A 13,962-nucleotide genomic window follows, 5' to 3' on the forward strand; every position below is an offset into this window, starting at 1 on the left:
TCAGTAGAAATACTATTACTTCTCTGTAGACAGCTGTTGCTTGCTGGAGACCTGTATCTGTAACCTTGGGTTTTCTCTATTTAAAAAAAATCTTTTATCTCAACATTTTATGTAAGATCAGTAGCTGAACCACATTAATAATGGAGGGTTAATATTTGTAGTTTTCTTTTTACCTATAAAGGGTAGTAATCTGTATGTGAGGGACTTTCATGAGGGTGACCGAGGATACGGGAGACTGTCTCCAGGCTTGCCTCGACCTCGTCATTCTAGATGCGTTCCTTTGTGTTCTTGCCCAGTTGGGGTGGGCTGTCCCTCTCAGCCACAGATGCTGCCTCTGGTCCTTCAGTATCTGGTCGTTGGGAATCACTTGTTGACAGTTCTCAGAGAAGCTGGTGCTTTGTGTCTTTTGGGACCTGTAGGTGTATCTAGCTGTTTTATTCTCATCACAGATGATGTATTTAGAATGACCCAGTTATCAAAACGATGGAGTGCTACGGAGGGTAATTTAGAGAGGTATAAGGGTGGGCCTTCAGAGGAGCCTGCTAGGTGCAGCGTAAAGATGATTTCAGGGTGGCGGTGGTGAAAGGAGCGGAATTCTGGGATAAAAATGTGACTCCCATAATAAAAACTTAAATGTATGTAACCAAATTTACAGACTAAGTGTTGTTTTCTGAAGTGCTGTCTTAGGGGCCTGTGGAGGAGGTTGGTCGGTAGGAAGAGTGAAACCTGGAATGGGGGTCCCTGAGTGATTTCACGGGGCTGGGCCCCTGGGGGATCCTGGGGCCAAGGGAGCCACGTAGAGAGTGGTGAGCACCGTGCCTGGGGCAGAGTGCGTGCTGAGTGAGCCTTGGCTGTTACCGGTGTTGACCCGAACCTGCGTACAGATTCTGAGTTGAGGGGCATCTCTCCCGTGCATCCTTACTTACGGCTTTTAGGGTTGCCAGACTAACATCGAGATGGAGATACTTATTTTTAAAGGATACCAGCCTAATTTTTTTTGCTGCTTGACCCAAGCCAGACAAAGACGACTCCTAATTCATTAAGCTTTCTCAGCCTTCACCCCGTAACCGTGGCCCTGCTTCATCCCAGAGTCTGTGGTTCAGTGGTGTTCTTCTGACACACATGCTCACTTACCTGTGTTTCTCCCTGGGGCAGGGGAAACAGGGAGGGCGGGTGGCCCAGTGGGCAGGGTCTGGGCGAGCACAGTAAAAGCTTCGGGGCTAGAAACGTGCCTTATAGTCTCGTTTTTCCCGTTTAACTTTCGAATGGTTACGCCATTAACCCCATTCTATCAATAATATTCCATTTGCCTTACTTTTCTTCAAATAAATACTTGACAGTTCATAATTTTCAGTGAAGGTTAGGCTAGTGTACTGGGACGTGGACAAAAGCTTGACTGTGATGGTCTCTGAGCCCTGCAGGAAAACTTGACGTCTGAGAGCGAAGGCCACCGCAAGGAAGAAAGCGAGGACTGATTTATCTGACTGGGTTTTAACAAGATTTTGGATGGATTCTGGATACATTTGAAGGTGGAGAGACTTGATGTGTCAGACGTGGCGGGGAGAGAAAGGCGACCATTGAGGAGCGCCCCGGCCGAGGCTTTTTGGTGCAGGAGGCCGAGCACAGAACCTCGTGGTTGCAGGTGCTCCTCAGGAGTTTGCAGGGAGCTGTGCTTTGTTCTGTGTTCAAGGGAGTAATGGGGTACACAGGAGCCCTGGACCTCACCCTCTCGCATCCCCAGATAAAGTGTAACCTGCCAAACAAAAACAGGTTCTCTTTGATGCGATGGTTCCCAGTCTGTGGGATGTGAACTGCTGAGTCTTATTTTTACGGTGATAGCAAAGGGCCTAAATAACCATCTTGTAATTGATTGAAAAGAAAAAAAAAAGGAAGCCATGGGAAGGAGCCTTGCACAGTCGCATGGGCTTCAGCCTGCCCTGAAGTAGTCTTTGGTTGACATTCTGTCGAATTTTTCTCTAGAAGTAAGGTTTTAAGAAAAATCTAAATTGTGTCTGTTGATTTGGGGCAAGTAGTTTGTATTGAAAATTACTTACAGTTACATTCCGCTAACGTTGAGTTTCCATTTATTCACATTCATGGTAGGATTGGGGTTAACATTTCCCCTTTGCTTTTAGAACAGTCTCTTCATTTAGGCTTTGTCATCTCAGGATGGGATGGGACCTCAGGGACAGATAGGCATGGACTTCAAAGTTCAGTGGATCTGGGTTTAATTCTGGATTTGCTACATAACTGCTTGAGCAAGATACTCAAACTTCGTGAGTTTTAATGACCAAATCTTGAGAATTGGGTTTGATCATAGTATCTACTTCACTGGGTTGTTGTAAAGACATGATAAAACGATGCCTGTCCAGGTGTGCCTGGCATTTGCTGAAGGCTCTGACGTCAGGTGCTTTACAGCCGTTACCTTATACTTGAGACATGTAAGAAGGAGACAGATTGTAAATAACTTGTCCCAAGTTACATAATTTTTTTTTTTTTTAAAGACGATGTTCGGGGTAGGAGTTTAGTAATTTATTTATTTATTTTTGCTGTGTTGGGTCTTCGTTTCTCTGCGAGGGCTTTCTCTAGTTGTGGCAAGCGGGGGCTACTCTTCATTGCGGTGTGCGGGCCTCTCACTATCACGACCTCTCTTGTTGCGGAGCACAGGCTCCAGACGCGCAGGCTCAGTAGTTGTGGCTCACGGATCTAGTTGCTCTGCGGCATGTGGGATCCTCCCAGACCAGGGCTCGAACCCATGTCCCCTAGCATTAGCAGGCAGATTCTCAACCACTGCGCCACTAGGGAAGCCCCCAAGTCACATAATTAAATTTGAAGACATCATTTTAGGATGTTGTTTTTCCAAAAATGTATCATTTTGTTTTCCTTTTAGGATTTGGAGTTCCATGGAGTGATGAGATTTTATTTTCAAGATAAAGCTGCTGGGAACTTTGCAACAAAATGTATCCGGGTCTCTAGTACCGCCACCACTCAGGATGTGCTGGAAACGCTCGCAGAGAAATTCCGCCCTGATATGCGGATGTTGTCATCACCCAAGTACTCCCTGTATGAAGTGCACGTCAGCGGAGGTCAGTGGACACAGACGGGGCTTGTTGGCCATGTGTGCTCATCTTGAGACTATCACAGTCACTTGTCCCGGGGGCCCTGCTTTACTGCTGACCCCCTCTTTCTTTTTCTGGAGGGGCCAGGGAAGCAGTTAACAGGTTGGCAAAACTCGAGTATGTCTGCGAAATGTCCTCCTAAGTTCCTAGCAGGTGCGTTTGTTGGGAGTTAGAATGACTACATCAGTTTTACGTACGCTCACTTCTCCAGAGATGAGTAGCGTAACGTTTCGTGATTGAAATTCTCCAGCAGATCTGTCACATGCATTGATGGTACAGTAAGCTGCTTAATTTTGGAGAAGTATTTCATGTAACTCTCCTGCATAAATTATAATATTACAATTAACAATAACCCAGTGTTTTATGAGTACAGTATTATTTTATGGGTAAAACCCAGTGTTTTGTCCTGCTCGCTGTACTATTTTTGTGATGTGAAACAGTAATGTTATTCTTTGGGAACAGTTAGGGCATCTTGAGGAAACTCTCTCATGTAGTTAGTAATTTCTCCTTGTTTTAAGATTTGAAATTTCTGAGAGTATCCTATATATCCCATGGCAGTTGAAGTTGAACTGAATAGAAATGTAGAAATTTATAAAATTTTTTATGAATGCTTTTGAAGTACTGAGTCACCTGTTTAAAAAAAAAAATAAATTCCAGTTAATGCAGTAAACAAAGGATTGTATATAGTACAGGCCCAATTTGAATACCTGTTTAAGTTTCAGCCACAAAACCTGTTTGAACATAATTTATTTTTCTTATCTTCAAAAGTACAGCTTTCTTTGTACATTTGAAATTGGGCTAAAATTTTTGTAGTGTGTGGAATTCAGGTGTCACCAAATGCTACCAGTATTATATTAGGTAGGCTGTACTTGTTTATCACTCTTGTAAGGTTACTAGGGTATCACCTACATAAATAATACCCAAACTAAGTTTGACAATAGCGGATGGTCTCAATTTTGGACATTTTTTTCAGGTTGAGTTCTCCTTTTACCTCAGAATCTTTTTAAATAGGTTACAAAGAGGAAGAAAGTATTTCTCACTTTCAGCCCTCTTCTCGCTGCACCGTTGGGTCATTTGAATGCTGCCAAGTGAGGTCTTTGGAATGCTATCTAAGACTGGGATTTGAGATCTAAAAATGGAATGGGTTTGATTTTTTTTAAAGAACAGTTTTTCTTTAAACTTTCTTTGCTAGATTTGTTTTTAATTAAAAAGTAAAATATGTTACTTGTAAGGGATGAAGACACAAAGAAGGTGTGTAAAGGAGGAGTGTTCCCCATCTCCCCCCGCCCCTGTAGTGACCACTAGGCTAGCCTGGCCGTGTCCTTCCGCACCTTCATACCCCGCCAGGGTCTCAGAGAGGAACAGACCCTGGCGTGCACGTTCTCAATCTCTTTCGGGTCACGGAGCCCTTAGTGTGTCAGTAATTTTTTAGTGGCATCCCTAGGCCAAAGGAAATACCTAACAGTTCATGTTACTGCATAGATTCAGACAAATTCATCAGGATTTATGCTTTAACAGCTTGGTGGATGTTTGAAAAAATAGTACAGATCAAATGAAAGGAAAACTGAAACTTTCATTCCGTTCTTAATCACAGTTGCTCCCTGACGGAGCTCCCTGTGCCTCCTGGGCCCTGCCCAGCTCCTGGGTGGGGGCAGTGCCCTCTTTTCCTGTTCACATTGGTTTGCGGGCAGTGCTTGTTTCTACAGCGCCGTGGAAAGCCCGACGTGACCCTGGTGGGACAGCGTGCAACCTGGTGGGGACCAGCAGCTCCTGCCGCATCCGGCAGGTGCAGCTCATTTCCCTGGAAATGTAACGTGCTCCTCAGTGAGCCGCTGGATGCCGCAGCTGGTGTGTGGACCAGAGTGCTGGCCCAGCACCATGGAAACGCCACTCTCATCCCTTCTCTGCGTTAGGGTTCCTTGTGTGAAATCAACTGGAAAAGTAAAAAGGATTCTGCTCTTCTGACGTAAGGCAGAAGATACCTTAAGTTATAAAGTTGTAGCAGGGCCCTAATTATATTTGCATGCAGTAGTTAGGCACGTATGCTTTAGAACAGCTCACCTTGTTTTTGTTTTATGATTTAGACTTAATTGTTCTTAAGATTGGTTCTCTAAAAAATATGCCATGAGGGATTTTGATCTAGTGAAGATTCTGCAACACGAACAACTTGGTAATTTTGATTTGCAGCAGGAATTTGAAACTTCTTGATCCAATATGTGACTTATTACTCTTTTCTCATACTTTCAGTTGATAAAATAATGAGTTAGAATTTGTTTTTCCTGTATTGTGATCATTAACACTGCTGTTTACCTATAATATTTACTAAAAGCCTCTATAAATCTCTATCTCAATTTGCCCCATTGACTCTTGCTTCTTGTACCATTGTAATCCATCCCCTCTGGTCTCACTGCTTCCTGTCTTTGCTGCCCTCATTGTGGTGCATCCTGTGTGCATTTACCTGGGTAATCTTTGCCAGCTCTCAGCTTCTAGTAGGTGGTCAGGCTGTGTAGGGCCCTCAGTGGGCTGCCATGAGGCTTGTTAGGTTTCTAATAAGGAAGGAAGTAGTCACTTAACATAGCACTTCATCAACAGAGAAAAAGCTGGTGCTTCGTGGTAGGAGGGGCTGTGCAGGTCGAGGAGTGTGCGTTTTGGAGGCGAGAATCAGAGGTGCAGGGGGAGGAGGGAGAGTGCAGTGATCACTTCCAAGACTGATGACGGTGGTGCCGTTTCTTGACAGCATCTTAACATTAACATGGGAAGAAAAATCCCGTGACTCAGTGGAACTTCTGTGTGATATTAACATTATTTCCGTATTTTCCAGTTGTATGTGAGGGGATTTGATTTATAGAAACAAATGTATGGCAAAGCCCTGCTTATATTTTTTTCTAGTCCACGTGTATTTCTCTTATTTTCTGGGTTGGATTCTAAATGTTGTCAGGAAGCTGTGCCTGGTCCGTGTCTGGCATTGGACACGTGGTAGTACACATATGGTAGCACCAAAATACTGAATTAGTCATTGAAACTCTAACTTCACATTGTGAATTACACTTCAGCCTATCAGTAAGTAATCAAGGTAATTAGGTATTTTTTGTCTATATAATTTAATGTGTATCAGAATGTTGTATTGGCTAGTGCCATTAGATAACCATGGCTTACTTGTTTTTCTTTTCATGTTGTGAAGAAGAAAGAAGATTGGATATAGACGAGAAACCCCTTGTTGTGCAGTTGAATTGGAATAAGGATGATCGAGAGGGCAGATTTGTTCTTAAGAATGAGAACGACGCCATTCCTGCTAAGGTGAGGCCTCGGGTCTCAGCCCGTGCCGTGCCTGGCCTGCGTCTGACCGCGTGTCGCGTCGGAGGGGTTCATTCTCTGTTTCGCTTCTCTTGCTAAACTACCCTTTTACCCCCGTCCTGGAACATCATTTAAAAGTAGCCTAGCTTGTCCCTGCTTCATCCTCTGTTTCACTGAATAATCCAAAATATTACTCCTTCCTTTTCAAAGAAGAGTTATGTAAGCTTTTGTTCCTAGGAGACTTAATGTTCAAATCAGCTTCAGGTTTTTTTCCCTAAATTATAAAGTCAAAATAGGTTTTAATAAGAATCAGAAGGGAAAATAAAACTTTCATCTATTTATATGTGAACTTTTAGATACAACTTAAAAAGGCATATTTAAGACCTTTTTCATGTTATATGTGTAAGGTTAGAAATTAGTCAACTTTCTTGAGTTTCTTTGGATGATGAAATAGAGTGAGTCTAAAACTTTCTCAGGTAGTAGGATGTCTGGAATTCCTGTGCTACTGTTCTTTTTATGTGGAATACTATGAAATATTGATACAATTTTAAAACAATTATAATTCTGTTTTAAGTCAAGTGGCCTCTTAGGCTAGAGTTCAGTATTGACAAGTGATAGCAAATGCAGAGGTTAAGAATATTTTGAGAAAAATCTTGTATTTAATTTTGTGCCCCAGCAGACTGGGGGGAAAGTACCATTACTTACTTTTGGCAGCAGTTTTCACATTGTCTGTGTCATGTCCTGTGTGTTCCTGTTCCTGCGCTCCAGGAACTTTTATTGCCTTTGTGGCGAGTACATATGATACAAGAATGGATACTTTTGTGTGTGTGTGTGTGTCCATGTTTTATTTTGTTTCTGCACCATGATTTCAGCTGATGTACATTTTCATGGAGCCACAGATCCTGCTTGCTATGTAGTAGAACTCTTCTGGGGTCAGGATGACAGGAGGGTGCTGGAGTAGCTTGCAAGGAAATGGAGATGCTCACTCACAAAGCAGAAGGCATTTTTCTTTCCTAATAAGATAATCTTTTATTTTTCTTGATTCTTTACTAGCCAACCTATTAAGTCATATAAAAAATAATTTGTCTCTGTGTCATCTGCTGGCAGGCCAAGTTATAAATTAAGAATAAGGAAACAAGTAAGATCTGGAAAAGAAATTAGAAGTTTTTGCACAAACGATACTTATAACTTTGCTTCATGAAAGCCAGTTTATTAGGGCTACTCTTAACATTTCTTTTGAAGTTAAAGAAAACATATTTAAAGTAGATGATGATTCAAACACTTAGTTATTTCCATATTTTCATGAGTTTCCTTTTATTTAAGTTACTTCATGTAAATTATTTGGATTTTTATTTATTAAAAATAATAAATAAACTGGTGTGATTCCAACCCCAGTTTTCTAACTGGGTTTGGATTTTCTTGTGTGTTTGCTTCCTTGGTTATAGTTTTGAATTAAGATAAAATTTACACACGGTGAAATGAGATCTTGAATGTGTAAGTTTTGATCAGTACACTCACGTAACTGTCAGCCCATCAAGACAAAGAACATTTCTCACCCCAGACCTTCCCCTGCTCCAGTGGCTCTGTTTCTGGCTGCAGCATATGAGGTGAAGTTATCTAAGCCATAGATAGCTTTATGTCATTCTGTGTCATAGCCAGTGTAGTGATAATGTTACTTTTATCAGAAGGCTCAAAGTAATGGACCTGAAAAGCAGGAAAAAGAAGGTGTTATCCAGAACTTCAAGAGAACTCTCTCAAAGAAAGAAAAGAAGGAAAAAAAGAAGAGAGAAAAAGAGGCAATGAGGCAGGCGTCTGATCGAGACGATAGACCTTTCCATGGGGATGACACGTAAGTTAATTTTGGAAATATTCCTGTTTCTTTGTGTTCTAAGCCCAGTGTTTTTCGTGCAGCAGACCTCATTAAATTACCAAGTAAAGGCCGAAGAGGGTGCGCATCAGGTAAGTGCGTGGGTGGGGCTCTGACTGAGCAGCACGTGGCGCTCACAGTGCCGGTCTCGCCGTGCTTGCTCTTCTTAAAGCTGCGGACTGATGAACAGTATTGCTGTTACTGGGTAGACTGTTGGTGTCAGGGTGCTCTTCATCTCTGCCTGGCCTTTCCTTTCATTTCTGTTGTTTTGGTCCTTAAGGCAGCAGTGGATTCTTAGACACCTCAGGTACGCTTAACACCTGATCAGAGGTTGGCAAGACCAGTGAGGAAAGCTGGTGTTTGCTTTTCAGGTTCAAATGCACCATCAGGTTCACTCCAGCCCCCGCCCGCTCCCCTTCCTTATTCTCTCACAGCAGCCCCATCACAGGTGTCTTTACCTGTCTGAAGGGATTTGAGCTTCTCACCTCGGAGCTGAGGGAATGAGGGAAACCGCTGTGGTTCGTTATAACAGAAAGGAGACATGAGCAGAAGCTGGCCTTTCCTCCTCACTTGGAGTCTCCTGGCCTCAGTGTAGCCTTGTCAGTTTTCAGTTCAGTTCATTCTGTTACCGTGGTTTCTCTTAGGCCTCTTCTTTGCCTTAGAGTTGATCTGTTTATAGCTTATTTTAGAAAGTCAGAGTAGATAGATTTGCCAGAAAGGGAAAAGGAGTTTCTTGTCACGTATGAACCCAAAGAGAGCCGTAATTTGTTTATGTAACACAAATATATACGCTTCATGTATCTATGTAGAGAGTTTTTAAACAAGTATAATCAGTCTTTTGAAACCAGAACTTTTCACATGACATTTTCCCCCTAAAATTATATGTATTGCACATAAATACACAGTCAAAATATATATATTTTCACAAAAAACATACATATTAAATAATTTAAATGATTGTGCAGTACTGTATCATATAGTTTTCCCATAATTTATGAAACCAGCCCTTTTCATGTACTTGTGGATAGTTTACAGGGTTTTTTTGGTATTATAAATGATACTCCAGTGAATATCCTTGTTTTTACAATTTTGAGGACTCATGTGAATATTTCCTAAGGAAATGCTCTGGAAGAATGGCTCAGAGACCCCTTGGGATGCTTGTGTTGCCAGGCAGCCCCTGGAAAGGTCTCCACAGCCCACGGGCCCTCTCCTTTCCATACCCTTAGTACTGCTGAGTGTAACAGAGCAGAGTACAGTCTCTGCAATATGTGAGACCTTCAATAACTCGAGCTTACTGTATCATTAACAAGGTAGATGTCTCTCTGCACGATTATTAACCGTTTATGTTCTTCTGCAGCTGCGGTGACCTCTTCAAGTCTTTTTTCCATTTTTTTGGTTGATTCTCAGTGTTGTGTGTGTCTTGAGGATATTAACCATTTGTCAGTGAAGGGAGTTTACTTTAGAGTGGAATTTGAGCCCATTGTAGAGTGCATCCAAATGGATTTAGATATTAATCTGTTAGGCAGAGACGCCTATGGGATGCAAATGAACTCTTGACTATAGTATTACATAGTAAGGCTCTACTTAGTGTATTTATGCAAGAGAAAGAACTTGTATACATAGATTGTTCACATATGAAAAATATCAAGGAAAAGGAGAGTTTAAAACTTTGGCTACAGTTTGTTCTATTTATTTAGTTTATAGGGGAATAAATTGTGTTAAGGAAATGAGCTACTTAAAATGAGTTAAGTTTAACTTGATTGATTCAAAGCTTGACTGACTTAATGAAATTATTTTATGATTTTAAAAATGGCATCCTTAAAGTATATTTATCAAAATTTAGTCAAGCATATTAATCTTACCTAAATATTTAGTTTTCAACTCATCATTCTATACAGTTGACTCGTTATAGGAACTTATGGTGCAATTTCCTTTTAAAACTTTAGCTTCAAGAGAGTGAATGGTGGTAAATCTCTTAGTTGTTAAAAAATCAGGCTGTTTGAGTTCTTCAAGATTTACTGTAATTTGAAGGCAGCTTTTTACTACAGTATGTTCAGTCCTTTATTTCTAGTGGTTGGAATGTTGTATCCCTTATTTAGTCTATTTTAATATAACCGTGGTAGAAATAACTGAAATGTATAATTTATACATTTTTCTTCTAGCTTTATTAATGAATACTCAGTAATTAAGTTCTATAAACTCACTATAAAATTTTAATTATAAATTTCTGCTCAGTTCAGTATTTTAGCTTGTATTGAGAGGAAGTTTATTCTTTATCCCTAGTAATTAGCACATGGTGAATGATACATGGCAGAACTGTGTAGCCAAATAACATCTGCCATTTTGAGTTTTGTATGATTTCAGTATAATTGTTTCTAATATAAAATTTTAAAAATCTTGTTACTGCCTTTTTTTCCTTACAGTGAAAATTCTCGACTGGCTGCTGAGGTTTACAAAGACATGCCTGAAACTAGCTTTACCCGAACAATTTCTAATCCCGAGGTGGTTATGAAACGACGGAGACAACAAAAACTGGAAAAGAGAATGCAGGAATTTCGGAGCTCAGATGGGCGACCTGATTCAGGTGCAGACTTAGAATTGTTTTTCTGTTATATTTGTTTAAAGTCTATTAATTTAATAATCCTCTTTATATATGTATGAGGCCTTGAATAAGTAAAGTTAATGGGTGATGTAGCCTGTTCATAGCAAGTGTGTGCCATGTGTGTCTGGTACAAAGTCAGTTTTGCCTTCAATACGTTTAGTTACATATTTATCCCCAGTATGGCTTTTTTTTTTTTTTTTTTAATTCTGGAAAATGTCAAGTGTATACAAAAGAATAGAGATATAATGAACTTTCCATGTGTTTATTACCAAGCAAGCTTCCGTAATTAACACGTGTTTCATCTCTGCTTCTACATATACTGCTTTCATTCCCAGACTGTGTTATTTTTGAATCAAATCCCAACTTTCTCATTATTTCATCCATAAATATTTTGATATATTTTCCTGAAAGGTAACAATTCTAAAAAAGCAAAAACAAAGATAAAGCAAACCATAGTACCATTATCACATAGAAAAGAATTGACAGTAATTCCTTAAAAATCATCAGATACCTAGTCATTGTTCAGATTTTCCTGATTGCCTCAGATAATTCCTTTAGTTGAGCCAGGATACAAATAAAACCTAAAGATTGCATTTGCAATTGGTTAGTTTGTCTTTTATGTCTTTCATTCTAAAATCGCCTCTCCTCTCTTGTATTTTACCTCTCAGTTTGCTTATTTGTCGGTTGGTTTTAAAACCCTAGGTTGAATGTCCTGTAGGTTTTGCTGACGGCATCCTGTTGTGCGGTTTACCGCTATTTTCCTCTTGTTGTCCTTGATTAGATACAGGTACAGGGTTAGGGTTTTTGGTGGGAGGCGGTGGGACAGAAATACTCACCTTAGTGTCATCCCCAGGTGAGCAGTGGTTTGTAAAATTTTAATAAGCTCATGGATGTAAAGCTTCTCAGTGTTTGTCCATCTATTGCGGTTATTGTGCTTACTGATTCTTGAATGGTCACTTCGAGCCAGCGGGGCTGTCTTCCAGCTGGCCCCCGAGTCTGTGCATGGCCCAGTGATCTTGAGAGCTTCCCTGTGGGATAGGATGTCTGCTCGCCTCGTGCTTTCCTGCCCCAGCCTAGGAGTCAGCTCTTCCTCGGAGGAATCCTGTTCCTTTTGCTGGAATAAGTATCTGGTTGCTAGGAGTGCTCCCTGTTACTGGTTAGTCTTTGCTTCTAAGCCTGTTTAGTGGACAGAGCTTAGGAAATACTTGTTTTTTTACTACTTTGATTTTAGAAAATCTGGATGTCTTTTCTCTAAAGGTAAAATTCTTCCCTCCTGAGAACAATAGAATAATTATTAACAAGATAATTATATTAATCAGTTATAATACCAAAATCAAAATAGGGCTATTGTTAATACCAATATGATACTGAAAACATTTTATTTAAGCCTTTTGTGAAATCTGTGCTGTGTTTGAAATTGCATATTCGATTCCTGTGTATGTGATTATATACCCACATTGATTTATACTTAGGTTTATTTGTTTTATTTTACTTTTGACTTTGAAGGTTGCTTCTTTAAAATTTAGTGTTGTTTAACAGCTTCTAAGTCAGATCTGCAAAACAAGGTACATTTAGAGAAGTCCAGCTTTTTTGTCCCTGTGGACCCCTTGAATCAAAGGCAACATCCTGTACACATGTCCCACTGTGATGTTTCCTGGAGATCACTCTGTATTTCTGAGGGAAATAAAGGTTAAAACGAGAAGTTAAAACACATGACTACTCTGTGAGCTATAAATTGGTTTTGTGTATTTTTAGCTATTTGATATAAAACTTTTATTTGTAATTAACCTGTAATTATACTCAGCAAGTAAAATAGTTTTACTTGTTAAAAAATAATAGCATAATCATTTGTTGCAAAAAAAATCATTGTATTAGAAGGCTGTATCGTTGATCCAGCCTTTCCTACAAATGTCTGACCTGGTGAGTCATCGCCTCTGGCTCTTTTGTAGCGCTGCACTCAGGCGCGTAAGGGCGGAGCGTCACTCTGTTGCATGCTGCGCTCCTGCTAGCTTACTCACTAGTTTTAGGGTTTGAGTGTTGGGACTGGCGGCTTTTCTCTGAAGCCGGGTTTACAGCAGTTTTGGTTGGGAGGGTTGCTTAATTGTGGGCCCATTCTCTCGGCTCCAAGGCTGAGTCAAAGGGTGTTAGTCCCTATCAAGACCCTCTTATTATCCGATATGTTTATGTGGCAGCAGGTTGGATCTGTCAGGGGAAGCTGTGCTCACACTCGCGTCATGTTCGTGGGAGCAGCGTTATTCTCTGTTTTATTAGTGGTCTCTCTTACCTTATCTCCATTCACGAGGTAGTCTTTGGACCATGGTTCTGAAATGCATGGTTGCCTGATTCTGCCCGCTTGACAGAAATTGCTGGTGACCCCATTTCTTGTGAGCTTGCTCAGAGCTTTGTGTTAGGGTGGCGTGTCACACAGCACCAGCCACGGTGGGGGCCGGCCCTGAAACCTGGTTGTCTCTCCAGCACCACATGTTTGTTTTGACCCTTAGTGCCTGTATGAACTGAGTCTTAATTATATGTTTCATGGGAATTATAGTATCGGTGATTCAAAAAAAACTAGGACACTGAGAGACTTATTAGTTCTATAAATAATTTGATAGATGGCTTTTGAGACCTAAATGATTATCTGTTTGTATATATTCTGTCTTGTTCAATCAGGAATTAAAAAAGACAAGAAAAAGAAAGTAAGGAGAAAGGAGGGAGAAACTACAAAGGTGAGGAAGGAGAAATGTAGTAAAAGTTTTAGGAAGGACGAGAGGAACGCTCAGAGGTACCTGCCACGTGCTGACCACGCTTCCGACCACGGGAAGGAGTCTGGCATCGTTATGGAAGTAACTTCCTCAGTGACCCCTTGAGGAATATTCAAGTATAGGCTCAGGGGTATGTGGGTCAGACTCAGGAGAGCTGGCTTAGGGCGTCAGTTTTTATAAGTAACTTAACAAAATCTTTTTATAAAAAGTATGTCTTTGATGTGGGTCCGGATGCAACGTTACATATGTTGTTAAGATAAAGCAGGAAACTTTTTGCAGGTAACTTCAGCCTGTGTCCCCAGAGATCCATATTTATTT

At 40.7% G+C, this 13,962-nt stretch overlaps 1 protein-coding gene across 3 annotated transcripts in view; it reads left to right on the forward strand.

The window, feature by feature from the left end:
• AFDN (afadin, adherens junction formation factor) overlaps positions 1-13,962 on the forward strand; it is a gene marked incomplete at its 3' end in the record, with an annotated part of 134,584 nt that overhangs the window by 36,905 nt on the left and 83,717 nt on the right. Inside the window, exons 2-5 of one of the 3 annotated variants that reach the window (XM_079716403.1) lie at positions 2,891-3,090; positions 6,308-6,416; positions 8,102-8,262; positions 10,704-10,864. In XM_079716403.1, the coding sequence (XP_079572529.1) occupies positions 2,891-3,090; positions 6,308-6,416; positions 8,102-8,262; positions 10,704-10,864 (631 nt within the window). Of the gene's footprint in view, positions 1-2,890; positions 3,091-6,300; positions 6,417-8,098; positions 8,263-10,703; positions 10,865-13,962 lie in introns of all 3 variants that reach the window. The other 2 variants (XM_079716402.1, XM_079716401.1) reach the window with 2 other exon arrangements.

The sequence above is a fragment of the Hyperoodon ampullatus genome, assembly GCF_949752795.1.
Source record: "Hyperoodon ampullatus genome assembly, chromosome: 12".
Taxonomy (NCBI): domain Eukaryota; kingdom Metazoa; phylum Chordata; class Mammalia; order Artiodactyla; family Ziphiidae; genus Hyperoodon; species Hyperoodon ampullatus.